Source organism: Sinohyriopsis cumingii, chromosome 10 (genome assembly GCF_028554795.1).
Source record: "Sinohyriopsis cumingii isolate HCF-2022 chromosome 10, ASM2855479v2, whole genome shotgun sequence".
NCBI lineage: Eukaryota > Metazoa > Mollusca > Bivalvia > Unionida > Unionidae > Sinohyriopsis > Sinohyriopsis cumingii.
Genome location: NC_142970.1, coordinates 117,051,323 through 117,065,386, shown reverse-complemented (window position 1 = coordinate 117,065,386; position 14,064 = coordinate 117,051,323). Strand labels below are relative to the sequence as shown.

The window sequence follows — 14,064 nt, the reverse complement described above, 5'->3', positions numbered from 1 at the left end:
ATTTGGTTTAATTATAAATCTTTCAACGTAGTCTTGAGGAGTTTTGATGATTTTGTCCTTGACGGAGTCAGCGGTGGGGTCAATGACGGCGTTTTTTATTCGTTTATCATAATAACGTTTTAACTCTCTGTATCGCGTTCCGCCACAATTGATACACAACTGCGATTTTCCTCTTACACCAACATGGCAAACCAAGCACGGGAGGGGACCAAGAGAACCATTACGAACTCTTTGTAAATGATACCCGCAGAATTCACCTCTACATGATTTATTGCACGGGGTTGTCGACCCAATCATCAACCATTTGCATTTATTCATTATACTATATTCTTTTATTTAAATACTTGTTTTAATTATATGGAGGAGTTCGAGAGATTAGCAGCAATTAAGCCCTGGAAAAATATTAGGTTTAATCTCGATAGAGCCCTCAAGGACGCACCAAAAGCGTTAATAAACGATAGAACCCTGTTAAATAAAATACGCGATTGTATCAATGAATTCAAGCGTGATGGTGCATCTCATAGTTGGTCAACATTTCGAATTGATGGTGTTGTTGATGCTACCATGAACGACAACCGCGCGGCAACGATAATATCACAACTTGGCTCCAGCAAGTATTTCTTCAGAGTAAAATTTATTGTCCGGGTGGAATCAGGCAATTGGATCATACGTGATAAATTTGAACCAGTTCTCAGCGACAAGAAAGCAGTCATTGTTAGCCGCGACTCCAAGCCCGGGCTGTTAACCGGAATTGACAGACCATACTATGAACGAGCGTATCCTGAAACAGCAGTTGTTTATGGAATATACCCGTTAAATAAGAAACCTGATATCCGAAAACTGAAACCAATGAGACAGTCAACGGGGATAAATTGTGTAGCAGAACGAATAATAGAGCATTTTACAAATGCATGTCGAGGAAACAAATTGACTGATTTACGACGTAGAAAAATTAACCAGTGGGAGGAGACAGTGCGCGAGCGTGGAGCAACCATCAGCGACATAGCGAGATTAGAAACGTCGTTGAGATTTCCAATAACCGTTACAACGATAACCGGTGAAGTATTATACGAATCAAAGTATAAATCAAAGGGAGCCCCAATCAAAATTATTGATCATAACGAACACGCATGGACGTCCGCGGTCACAATATTTCCACGGGATAGAACAGTAAAGTATATCCCCGGGGAATTCCTGGGAGGGGACGGTTTTCTCGCGGAGAGGAAACTATTTGATGCTATTGCTTGTTTGTGTAAAAACGACCCTGTGTCAGTGTGGTTACTTCGCAGCGCTGAAAACGATGCGGATACCTTTGATCAGTTTGTAAGACCAAACGTTGAATTATATCGCACTGAAGCGTTTCACAACAAGATGAAAAAAACCGCCATGGAATTTGAAGAGCATGATGAACAACTGCTAACAAATTGTTTTACGATTCCATCGGTTGCGGCTCATGTTTCAGCAAGGAAAAATGCGTGGAGACCAACGCGCAAGGAATTTCTACCGGATGTACAATCCAGTTGTTTGGAATACTATCACGGTGGACTATGGAACACTGAATACAACCGCGACGCTATGATTTCCGTTGATATGGTTGCCTGTTATCCAGCGAGTTTTCTCGGGTATGGATCCGCCGCTGGGTACTTTAGACGATTTGGACACCCCAGACATGAAATGACTCGTGTTGCTATTAATGGACCACTGCCTGATTTTGATTTAACCGGATTCGCTCGCATAGTATCATTTGAATTCGCGGCAGGACTCCATCGCTGTTGCTATATTTGGATCGGTAGACACATGTCTGAAAAGAAGTGGTTGCCAATAGCGCTGCTACGGTATATGATTGATTGTAAAATGCTAGTTTCGTTGATTGTCAGTGACGCGATTATATCATACCGGGCACAGACTGAAGTCTGGTTACCAGAACCGGAGCGTCTAGATAGCATAATTGACGAGTCCAGAAAACACACCGATGCCGACGAGGAATATATCATCGAATGGTCCAGGAGGATATTTAACCAACGAAACCGCGAGGCAAAAGATCTCGGTAGAAGAATAATTGGTAAGTTCACACAAGGTGGAAAAAACTGCGACTACAAACGATATTGCTCACGGCTGATTATAGATGACGCAGAATATGATTTCGTAATCAAGGACGCAGTGGCGAAAAATAAATACGTGAACTGTAAAACAGCTTTCTTGTCCAATGGAACAAGGTTGGGTACAGTTGTTACCTACAGCGATGGAGACAGCCCAGCATATCCACATTTGAGGGCATCTATGCTGGGTTACGCCGCTATCAATTTATTCTCGATGATAAATAGATTTCCCGACACCGCGGTTAGAGTAGCCGTTGATTCATTTTACATAGACGCGAAGTATAAGGGAAACATAGCCGAGTTTACTAGTCCGGACGAGAGTTGGGGTACATGGAGAATTAAAAATGAAATACGACGCGATTATTCCCCGTCAGCAAATGTCACCGTTGAGAACAATTACTTACGCGGTGATAAATTGTCAGAATGGTCTAATGCACCACCGTGTTCTGATCCAATTTGTAGACATAAAACAGTTTATTTAAGCGGCTGTGGCGGGTCGGGAAAGACGACTCGGGCAATTGAATTATTTCGAACGCGGGCAAGTATAATCGTGCTTACACCGACCCATAGACTAGCGCGAGAGATAAAACAACGAAATGTTGACGCCGTTACTTATCACAGCTTTTTTCGATACAGCGGCGGTGAGTGGACTCCTGATCGAATGGGTGAAAAATTTATTCCTGAGGTTATCATCTGGGATGAGATATGTACTGTTTCGTTAGATGTTTTACAAATGTTTCTTGAGTGGTTGCTGCGCGCGAATACAGCGGTGATCATGTGTGGCGACCATGGCCAACCACCACCATTTGTCGGCGAGGGCCCACATAATTGGTTAAAGGGTTTTGTGGACTATTATGAAGAAACCGATACTGATTACCGAGCACTTGATGAACAACTGCGCGAGGTTAAAAAATTAATCAGATTACAGCCGGATAGAGTTCAATGTGAAATAGTCCGCGAGGTGATTCCGGAAACGCCGTTAAATGAATTCTGGGAAACATGGAGACCAAACGATTTGATTGTAGCGAGTAGAAAGATAGTCAGAGACACACTTCAGCAAAAGTTGTTTACGTTGCATAAGGAAAAGTTTCCAACGCGCCCAGTGCCGCTGTGTTATAGACCCGCGGATACACGGCGGCAGAACATCGAAGTTGAAATTCCAGGCCCGACAGCGTCAGGGACAAAAAAACAGGTTCTCGTGCTGAATGATATCGTGCTCGTTGATATCAGCGTCGTCGAGGACGCGCTACGTGCTAATAAATCCCCGTGGACGCTAGGATACGCAACGACAATACATTCCTCGCAGGGACTAACCATCATGGACACAATTGTTTGGATAGTTGATAATCGCATCGAATGGTCAAATCTAGTCTATCTTGCAGTGTCCCGAGTACGGAGGATAAATCAGCTTCGAAGAATTGTTATTGACGGAGTCACTGACGGAGTCACTGACGACATCATCGATGCAAGCGTCATTGATAGAAAACTCTCGGGTTACCGCCAACAGGATAAAAAAAACAGCGGCGTTTTGATATTGATGCCGAATTAATAATTGCGTTACGACAACAACAGAATAATCACTGCGCGAGTTGCAATTGTGTAATGCGCTGGCGTTATTCGGATAAAGACGCTCGCCAATTCACCATGGACAGGATCGATAACAGTCTCGGTCATGTCAAAACCAATGTGAGGTTGACCTGTCTTGAGTGTAATAGACGCAACGGCGCTAGTTAAGACCACGCGGGGGGTAATTGAGTATCGTCAGGTATCACTTGTAGTTGCTCGCGTGTAAACCCCCGCTGTGGGGCAGTTGAATCCAGTCTATAGATCGGTGGTCTACCAGTTGATCGTGTTATCGTTGATATGTTATGTGTGGTAACACTCCAGATAGGATCAGTAGCTCTTTTTTTACCGCCTTCAAGCTCTCCTGGTTCATACAGATATCTAACAGTGACATCGCCGAGAATCGGCTTGGAAACGCTATCTATTTTTGATCTTCCGGGTATATACTTTTTTTTAATCGCGTCGCTGGGCTTCATGTTGATTGCTCGGGTAATCTCGTTATTTAACGCTGCAATTACGCCTGGCAACCTTTTGACCCATTCACGAGATCGTTTTTCTTGGATGAATTCCTTCGCGTACTGATATCCAAATAACCGTTCAGCAAGAGTCCGATTGAATCGTTCAACAATTGCCTGATCACGATGTAGCGCAGTATGACCTCGTCGTATCGCGACGCTATGATGTTTCAGCGTTGATAGAACAGCGCCGCGAAATTCACTACCAGGATCAGCTTGTAATAGATTTGGCCAGCGCAGAGGACCTCTTCGATAAATCCGCTCAAACGCATCGGCTACTTCAGTTGCTGACTTTGTTTTTAACGGCTCCGCTTGTTTGTATCGACTCGCAACATCAACTACGGTTAGCGCGTATTTGTAACCGTTGTCATGCGGCAGAAATAGTATATCAGCCTGATGAACTTCATTAGGTACGCTGACATCAAAGCGCGAGAAGTTGATTTGTTTAGGCGGTGGTAGATAAATTTGCCATATAGCCTGTTTGGATAACCAATTAGCCGCAGTGGCCCTTGTTACTTTTGCAGCGCTTGCAAGCTTACCAATTGCGGCCTTCCCCTTCCAGTATCCTCTCGGAGAATAATAGATGGATTCCATGTTGTTATTATGAACGCTAGCGTTTTCAATTACCAGCGCGAGAAGCTCCGCTTCCAATCATTAATTTACCTTTCATAGCCGATTTTACCAACCATGAGGCCAATTTTTCTTTGAATGATTTATCAGGAATAGCATTTAACGCGTGAATTAATTTTACGTCCGCGATATGACGCTGTTGCAGATCGCTACTTTTGTAGTAAGCAACATCATGAGCATGACACGCCTTATCGATAGCGTTTATTGGATACTCACCGGGTTTGGGCTGATTTTGATCATCGAGTCTGATATCTAATCGTGTTCCGGGGCCACAGTAGCTATATCCTGGGAGGTGTTTTTCTCCTGGATACTTTGCCCACGGGGTTCCGGGGAGTTTTGATAACTTGGCTGCGATGTCACCTCCTCGCTTTTTTTAAAAACATCTCCGGGTCTAATAGAAATAAATCTAAATTTCTTTGTACCGCATTGTACACACTTACCAGTAAGCGCCGATCTGTTATTTCTTGTTGTAACGGTTGTCATATCATTTGTGCCAGTACGCACTTTACACTTCACACAATATAGATCCATAATTTATGTATAGAGATATGAATATAATTGATTTTTCGGCGACTAAAACAAGAGAACCAGTTAAGCATGTTGCAGCGTTACCAAACTCGATCCGGATGATTATCATCGGACCATCTGGATCCGGCAAGACGCAATTGTTACTCAATTTAATAATGAGATGGATGAAGTGGGATAAGTTGTATTTAATCGCCCCTAGCGTAGATGATCAACGATGCTACGAGGTGTTGAAAGATTTTAACGAGAATGCATCAGCGATCACTGAAAAATGTTATTGAGTTTATTACAGATATCAATGATGCACCAGGTATTGATGATATTGATGGCGACGTTAACAATCTAGTCGTGTACGATGATGTTATGTTAGACAATCAAAAAATCCCAGCTAGGATATTTTCCAGAGGCAGGCATAAAAACACCGACGTGATATATGTCACTCAACGATACACTCAGATTCCAAAAGTAATCAGAGACAACTGTAATATTCTTGCTGTATTCAACGGCGTTGATACACACACGCTACGAAATATTTGGCAGACATGGTGCGGCGGTGACATGGACTTTAATGTTTTTCGAAACTTTTTTAGTCATGCTCAGTCGACCCCACATGGATTTGTAACGATAAATTTACATGATCCTCGGACACGATATCGTATCGGACTTGACCAAATATTCGGTTAAATTGTAAATAATTTTCATTGTAAATAACCTCTTAGCAGCAGAGGGGGCGATGACATCGACGCGGCCGTCGTTATGTTTACCCGACGCTGACAACGCTGGGATCGCTGAGTGCAGAAGGTATATTAAACCAAATGACGATTGGACGATCCCCCCCGACGACGACGTCGTTTTTTTTTTACCAGGCGCTGACGACGCTGGATCCGCTGAGTGCAGAAAGTATTAATTAAGCCAAATGACGATTGGACAAAATGTCCGATTCGCCCCCTCTGCTGCTCAATTAGTCAGTTGCTAGGGGCAAATGTCACGTAGTGCGCTGTTGATGAATTTTATGATGGCCTGGCTTAGTTTTAGTGTCCATGGAGACCAATAGTACCTGTTACAATCGTATTCTGTGGATTGATTGTGTCTCCATGTGAAGTATTTGTGAAAGGGACTGAGAAATTCTAAAATGGAACAGTTGGGAAGGGATTGTGCCACGATTGGAAGACGTCCTTTTAAGTTGCTATAATGGTAAATATTGTTTAAGGTAGCAGGCAAAACGAAGCTTAAAATCCCGATTTGACTGACTGACCCAGCGTAGAGTAGGAAGCATAGCTTCCTGTATTTGGTTTTAGAGTTGTATGCTGTTGAGTGAAATACCGGTGCTACGTTAAGGAAATGTATCAGGGGAGAAAAAATGCATTTGTATGGTTGGCATGCAATTGTGTTCGTGATGTAAATATGTAGTTATGAAATTTGTAGTCATGCTTTGATTACAGGAACATTACTTATAAACTGCAATGGTTGGAATTTTTAGTAGACAACACTTATTGTCGAGAAGTCCTTGGAAATAAAGGGAAAAAAGTTACTACTAGCATGATTCATACAAGAGTTGAATTCACTCGATAAACAGACCCCACTGGTTTATTACATTATATAGTAATGCTATACGGCACCTTGACAGAACACTACCTTTTCTCTCGGATGTGTTATATATGGGAAGACAAGATAATAAACGAAACAAATATGACCAAAGCAACAACAACAACAAAAATGAGACAAATATAATATGAGCTCCCGACACTTTATTTCTTTTCAAGACTAAACGAAACGCATGTTTAATAATATGTAACAGACTCAAGTAACATGAAAAGTAAGAAATATGTAGATTAGCGTTATGCGAGCGTTTCACAGGTGGGTGAACTAAAGGCAGTAATTTCAGAGAAACGATCTGAAAAAGAAGAAATACCTAAATATACATGTGTGCCAACAAAAGAAAAATGACTTAGTAATGAAACAGTTTGCAGTCTTCAAAGCTAATAGAAATAGAGAATATAGATATGAAAAAAATAAACAGCGGCGTAATCATTACACATGATGTTGGTAATACTTTTAAGAAATAAAACTTGTATGATAAATTTTGGTGTTTTACATAAGACGTTTCTTGTATAAGTATTTTCTTTCAAAAATGTTCTCCAATAAACTTTTCCTCTCATATTTACCATAGGGTTATTATCATACATATTTTTGCCAGACAACATAAAGCGCTTTAGAATCATTAGTTCAGGAAGGCAGCAGTGCGGCATTATTTTAAAAATATGTCCAGCGTGGATTCCATCATGGCTCTATTCTTAGCCCTTTGCTCTTTCTCCTTTTTGTTAATGATTCACCACTTCTTATGAAAGGCACTGAAAATCATCTTTTAATGCATGGTACAGCCTTATATGCCATGACTGAAAAAATTAATTTCCCATAACAACTTTTACAAGGGGATGTTGATTTGTTATATTTGTAGTGCGGAACCATCACAATGCAATTAAAAACGGAAACCCCAGTGGTATGAGAATTGGATTAAGGCAAGTAATAAAGAATTCGAATATATCAAATATTTGATCAGAGATCTAAATTAAATAATATAGACAACCAAAAACGTTTAACTATAATATTTATATAAGGCATTTACTACGGGAAAGTAAAGTCATCTGTTTAGATGGTTAGGACATTTCTAAAAGCATTGAGTTCAAACCATGATAACCTTCATTAGCAACAACAAAAAATGCATTTTTAATACTTACATGATGACGTCATTCTTTGAAGTGGTGAGCATCGTATTTGTCCGAAATGTTCCAATTAAGACAAAGAAGAGCACCAATATAAGTACTGAAAACAGAAATAATTCTCTTGCTTTATGTCAGTGACCAAAGGGTTGACGTTCTGGCATACATAGTTTTATTTGATCGGGACCAGAGGATTAAGGGTTCGATTCTTACCATGGATTGACTGTTTTAATGTATCATTGAGGAACTCTTCTTGCCTAGCCACGATATACATTCAATTGTATAGCTTTGTTATTAAAACTCCCAACCACCCATCCACCCCACCCTCCACTCCAAATGAGACTAATCACTTGAGACCTTGGATGTATAAACCGATATCCATCATGTCAGTACTATTGTCAACTGAACGACATGAACTAGAATCACGGTATAAACAATCACAGAGATCGCATCACGCTTAAAAGTCATTTTGAAGTATAGGATACAAAACATTAAATGCAGTAAGTCGCTTCTCCCGCAAAGATTTTAATGGTGGACATCGGTCAGTTACTTCCCCCTGATATTGAAGGCAGCTCTTTAGTCAAGGAAGTTACTTGCATTTTCAGTTTACTTCGTCTACGTTCAACCAATATTCATGACTTTCTAAAATGTGCGTGTCTTAGTTCAATGAAAAAGCGAGTAACCTGTAAATATTTCTATTAACAAGGACACTCTTTGTGATCAGTCACATTGTGAATGTGGTGTTTAACTTTGTTCAAGTGACTATTTATGTCGGTATAATAGCTTTTCCAGAGCTTGTGATTTTATGTGTTTCAGACCACAGTCATTAAATAAAATATAGTGTATCGTGTATGTTGCATTTTAGTATTTCAATGCTATTTTGCTTGCAAAGTGGTTTAAATAAAAACACTGTCGATTTATCTTATTCTCTGCAGTATGCATTAGGTATACAATCATCATATAAACAAGAAATAACTTTAAATTATTAATTTACATCGATTATCTTTATTATTATTATTCTTATTCTTCTTATTATCGCCAATAGCCCTGGCATTTATGTACTAATTGCACGTGTTAGTATTTGTTGTTGCTATTGTTGTGGTTGCTGTTGTTGTGGTTTATGGTCACTACTTCATGTTCATGATAATACTGTTGTTAGAAAGTAAATACCACAATAACAGTTGTTATCAAGTAGAAATAAATAAAACTGCCAGGATAGGTTACAGTTTCGTAGTCATCTCTAAAATATCTCCTGCAAACGTAGCTAAATTTGCTTTGTGATGATCAGCTTTTGAGATCCTGTTCCACGACGCCTTGTGGCGCTATATCCACGCATTTATATTTAGGAAAGATATTCTCACCCTTCTGCGAACAGATTGTCACGACACATGCAGTTTCAGACATAAACTGTTGTTATTCAAATGTGAAAAATTTACCGCACAACCATAAGACCCGCGATTTGAGATAAAATCAAAAGCTTTCCGGACGAGGGACCTACTTGCCTGCAGCGCCATCTAAAAATATCGATTGCATGGACAATCGGGCTATGTCCCTCATTATGAAAGAGAGAAGAGAGTTGTTGTTGTAGGGTTCAACGCCATTTTTCAGCACAAGATAGGGTATACATGGCGGCCAGTATAACTGGTGGAGGAAGAACCCTGGAAAACCCCGGGAAGAACCACCGACCCACGAGAAGCTACTGGCAGGCTTTCTCACGTACCAACGTTAGCTGAGCCTGAGACTCGAACTCACGCAGACAGAGGTGAGATGGCAGTGATCCGTAACGGTGAGCGCTTTAGACCATTCGGCCACTCGGGGACCCGAGAGAAGAGAGTCGGGCGGTATTGTCAAATTATTATGAAAAAGAAATATTATTTTAAAAAGCATAATTTAAAAATACAGATTTACCTTGTACTTTATTCAATCGTATAGCAATATTTACGCTGTAACCCTTCAAAATTTTGTTCCCGAACTTTTGCCTTCATTATGGTCATTAATGACGCTTTCGGATCAAGGCTGACACATAATTCAATTGCTACGTGCATTGAAATATATAGCAAAAGGATGACAAATGATCGTTTTGACAGACAAGAAGGGATCGAGAGAGAGAGAGAGAGAGAGAGTGAGAGAGAAAACAAACACTCTCCGTAACTCGAGAGGAATGCAATCCTAGAGCGAGACACAGTAAAGAAAGAGACAAAGATATTAACGTGAACATCAATGCAAAAGATTTCAGAGAGAAAATATAGAGATAGCTAGCTAGCTAAAGACAAAGAGAGATTCACTCAATCCACCATTCCCAAATCCCTCTTCACCTCCGTATCCGCCTTCTGAAAAGACACGAACGGGTTTTTGAATGCCTTTGGGTAAATATCCATAGCTACTAGGAAACTGGAACGCGCCAATGCCGCTCCCACGGTTGTATTCACCGCCCCATCCACCACTCCAAAGTCCGGATGATGGATAGTACAGCCCTGGGGAAAAGCTACCAAAACCAAAGTTATTGGCAGTCACGTTGCTTATTACTAACACGGCCATTAGCGACACGATGAATAACAGCATGTTCATCTTGAAGGTTACTCGTTCCTGTAACAAAGTGCAGAAAAAAGAAAGTGTTTGTTAGACACATATTCTTCATTGGACTGACGCAAATGAGCAGATTATTTTTAACTAACGAAGATGGAGCGATTGGCAGTAATAAAGCTAATTTGGAGAGAGTAGTAATTGCATCAGTTTTGAACGTATCCATACTATTTTGCTCTTACGTAATCAACGGTATTCAGCAAACCAGCCAATGGAAATCGGATTCGCTTGTTCATTCGAAGTGATCATTTGCTCGGTTCGTATCCACACAGGATATTGGCCTTTGATGATAATAACTATTTTTTTTTCTAGGGAAATATAGTCGTTTTCATGCTGCTTAGCACAAAAGAAAAATCGGCGTTTTTGTATGACTTTCGATGATCGATTACGAGTAATCTTACGATTTCAGCGCATGAACAATTTAGTAATAATGCACCATAAAAGTTTTCACCTACCGGAAAATGAGAAATCAACTGTGTCAAATTAGAATATCGCCCTCGGTCGCATATGATATAATTTCGACGTAAGTTTCACACTGCTGCATCAATGTTTAAATCAGACCAAGTTGTATTGCATGCAATGGTAAAGTTCTAGTGATGCCATATCTTGTATATAACGAGACTTTTTGTCACTGAATTGCGAGAGTTCCCGTAGCTCTACAGCTGCGAGGATATAAAAACTATCTGATACATATATATTGTTATGAAGTCTGGACTATTTTTCATGTGTATAATGTTGATATTTCGTATACCCAATGTTTACTAGTTACGGCTATAGTAGAGTGTCATTTATGATTGTATGAATGACCTTTTTCTACTAACTTTAGGAATATTAAAGAAATGTGCGATACGAAGGATATTGAAACTGCAAATTAGCCATCTATCTATCTATCTATCTATCTATCCCGTTTCATTTCAATCCCCCGTGCAACCGTTACATACTACCTGTAGTGAACATGTAGTCAATACTCAGCATGAAGACAATAACAGCAATGTTTCAATGTTTTTAAATTTTATCACCAATCACATAAAGTGCTATATAAATCAATCAAATTATAAATGTTGAAGAAATTACTAAAACACAACACGCCGACAGAAAGAGTTCAGAAAAATCAGTTCGAGGAAAACAAGTAAATCTATGTCATCAACTGGAAAGGCACTCAAATGTTATCTAAAACTTACCTAGCAGCACTACAGGAATTGTAGCCTTACCCTGTACAGAAGCGACTTGGTAAAGGACAGGACCCATTTTATATCATTCCATATATGTCACGCGAGAGCATGTCCCCGTCTTTCAGACTTTCAGATTTTAAAACCAGCCAATTGACGCCTAATTCACAGAGACATAATGCAGCCAGTCAAAGTCATTACTGTCAAAGGATTCATGCGAACTATGATTGATTGGAAAGTTCAGTTAAATCAAGTAGCATGTTTTGGTCATAAAACTTACGAAGTGGTACGAGCCTTAAGAACTGACTCTGTTGGCCCCAGTATTATTGGATATTTAATTACATGCGGTGAAGTTTAATACTCGACTGACCAACCTTTGGGCTGTTGATATGCCATATACAATTGTATTGTTTTATGTATGAAGGGTACTGAACATTGGGTGTTGTAAGACATTTCAAATTTAATAACTTGATGATGTAGGTTGCTGTTGGACTTTTTATTTCTGAAGGATTTGCTTTGTAAATGAAAACGAGTCGGTAAAGTCCTTTGAAAATGTCGAAGTAATGCATTCAATGTCTTGTATAGGTAACGCAATGGGACTTCATAAATTGGTCCCGAGCCAATGTTTGTAAACTTAAAACCATCTCAAATTAGAATGCATGCAAATGTGCATGATATGCTATGTGGGACATTGTTGGTCAGTGTGTCGCTCTTTAGTGTAACGTGAATTCCATAAACACAAAATATAACTTTGAGAACAGAAGTTAGAATGGGATCATATTAGGCTTGGGTTTGAGTAATGTACCTTTCTGGATTGAATCGATCACTTTTCATTATAAATCTTATTAATCTGCAAAAGTGTGATCCTTTTGGGTGCCTCAAACCCATAGGACATATAATCCCGTGAACGAGCTTCCTCGCCCCATATCCTAGTATGTTTCTGTTCTTACGTTCGGTTGCTCTGACGGCGGCATTCTTCCACTTGCTGAAGAGTACATCGATTGCTAGGCACTATATTTATTTTAGATGACCTTTGCCCTATATTTCCATTATGCAGTCTGGATGTCAACATTCTTTGTGTGGTTGATTTCTGTCTGCGTATGTTGTCAGTCAACGGGTATTAAAGGGATAAAATTAATTGAAGTTGTTTATGAATACAACCTAAACAAAATTACAAAAATGAAAAATAATTTAGTAATGTGCATGACTATATATTTGGTGCCTGCATGATTGTTGTTTTGAGTGAAGAATTGTTGTTATTTGATTTCATGCATAAATCTTCTCCTTGATGTTGTGCTTACTATTCTTGTGTTGTTACTGTGTCAATAAATTAAATATCTGTATTATCAGGGTTCCTTACCCGAGTTGCGTCTTATCAGGGTTCCTTATCCGAGTTGCGTTTTATCAGGGGTCCTTACCCGAGTTGCGTCTTATCAGGGTTCCTTACCCGAGTTGCGTCTTATCAGGGTTCCTTACCCATGTTGCGTCTTATCAGGTTTTTTTACCCGAGTTGCGTCTTATCAGGGTTCCTTACCCGAGTTGCGTCTTATCAGTGTTCCTTACCAGAGTTGCGTCTTATCAGGGTTCCTTACCCGAGTTGCGTCTTATCAGGGTTCCTTACCCGAGTTCCGTTTTATCAGGGTTCCTTACCCGAGTTGCATCTTATCAGGGTTCCTTACCCGAGTTGTGTCTTATCAGGGTTTCTTACCCGAGTTGCGTCTTATCAGGGTTCCTTACCCGAGTTCCGTTTTATCAGGGTTCCTTACCCGAGTTACGTCTTATCAGGGTTCCTACCCGAGTTACGTCTTATCAGGGTTCCTTACCGAGTTGAGTCTTATCAGGGTTCCTTACCCGAGTTCCGTTTTATCAGGGTTCCTTACCCGAGTTGCGTCTTATCAGGGTTCCTTACCCGAGTTGCGTCTTATCAGGGTTCCTTACCCGAGTTGCGTCTTATCAGGGTTCCTTACCCGAGTTGCGTCTTATCAGGGTTCCTTACCCGAGTTGCGTCTTATCAGGGTTCCTTACCCGAGTTGCGTCTTATCAGGGTTCCTTACCCGAGTTCCGTTTTATCAGGGTTCCTTACCCGAGTTGCGTCTTATCAGGGTTCCTTACTCGAGTTGCGTCTTATCAGGGTTCCTTACCCGAGTTCCATGTATGGCTTATATCGCTAACCTACATCCAAAACATAGTATTAAAACATTTAAGCTGGGACATTTGTAAAGGAGATGACAGTCTGTTTAGCTTGCTGACATAAGATTTT

At 40.3% G+C, this 14,064-nt stretch overlaps 1 protein-coding gene across 1 annotated transcript; it reads right to left on the bottom strand.

Moving 5' to 3' along the window:
- Nucleotides 1-7,086: 7,086 nt before the first annotated feature.
- Nucleotides 7,087-10,633, bottom strand: LOC149791082 (uncharacterized). Its single transcript, XM_089971463.1, has 3 exons — nt 10,338-10,633; nt 8,071-8,155; nt 7,087-7,226 (listed from the first exon to the last, which is right to left on the bottom strand). The coding sequence occupies exons 1-3, from the start codon at nt 10,618-10,620 to the stop codon at nt 7,214-7,216; spliced, it is 381 nt and encodes a 126-aa protein (XP_089827589.1). The 5' UTR covers nt 10,621-10,633; the 3' UTR covers nt 7,087-7,213.
- Nucleotides 10,634-14,064: the final 3,431 nt, after the last annotated feature.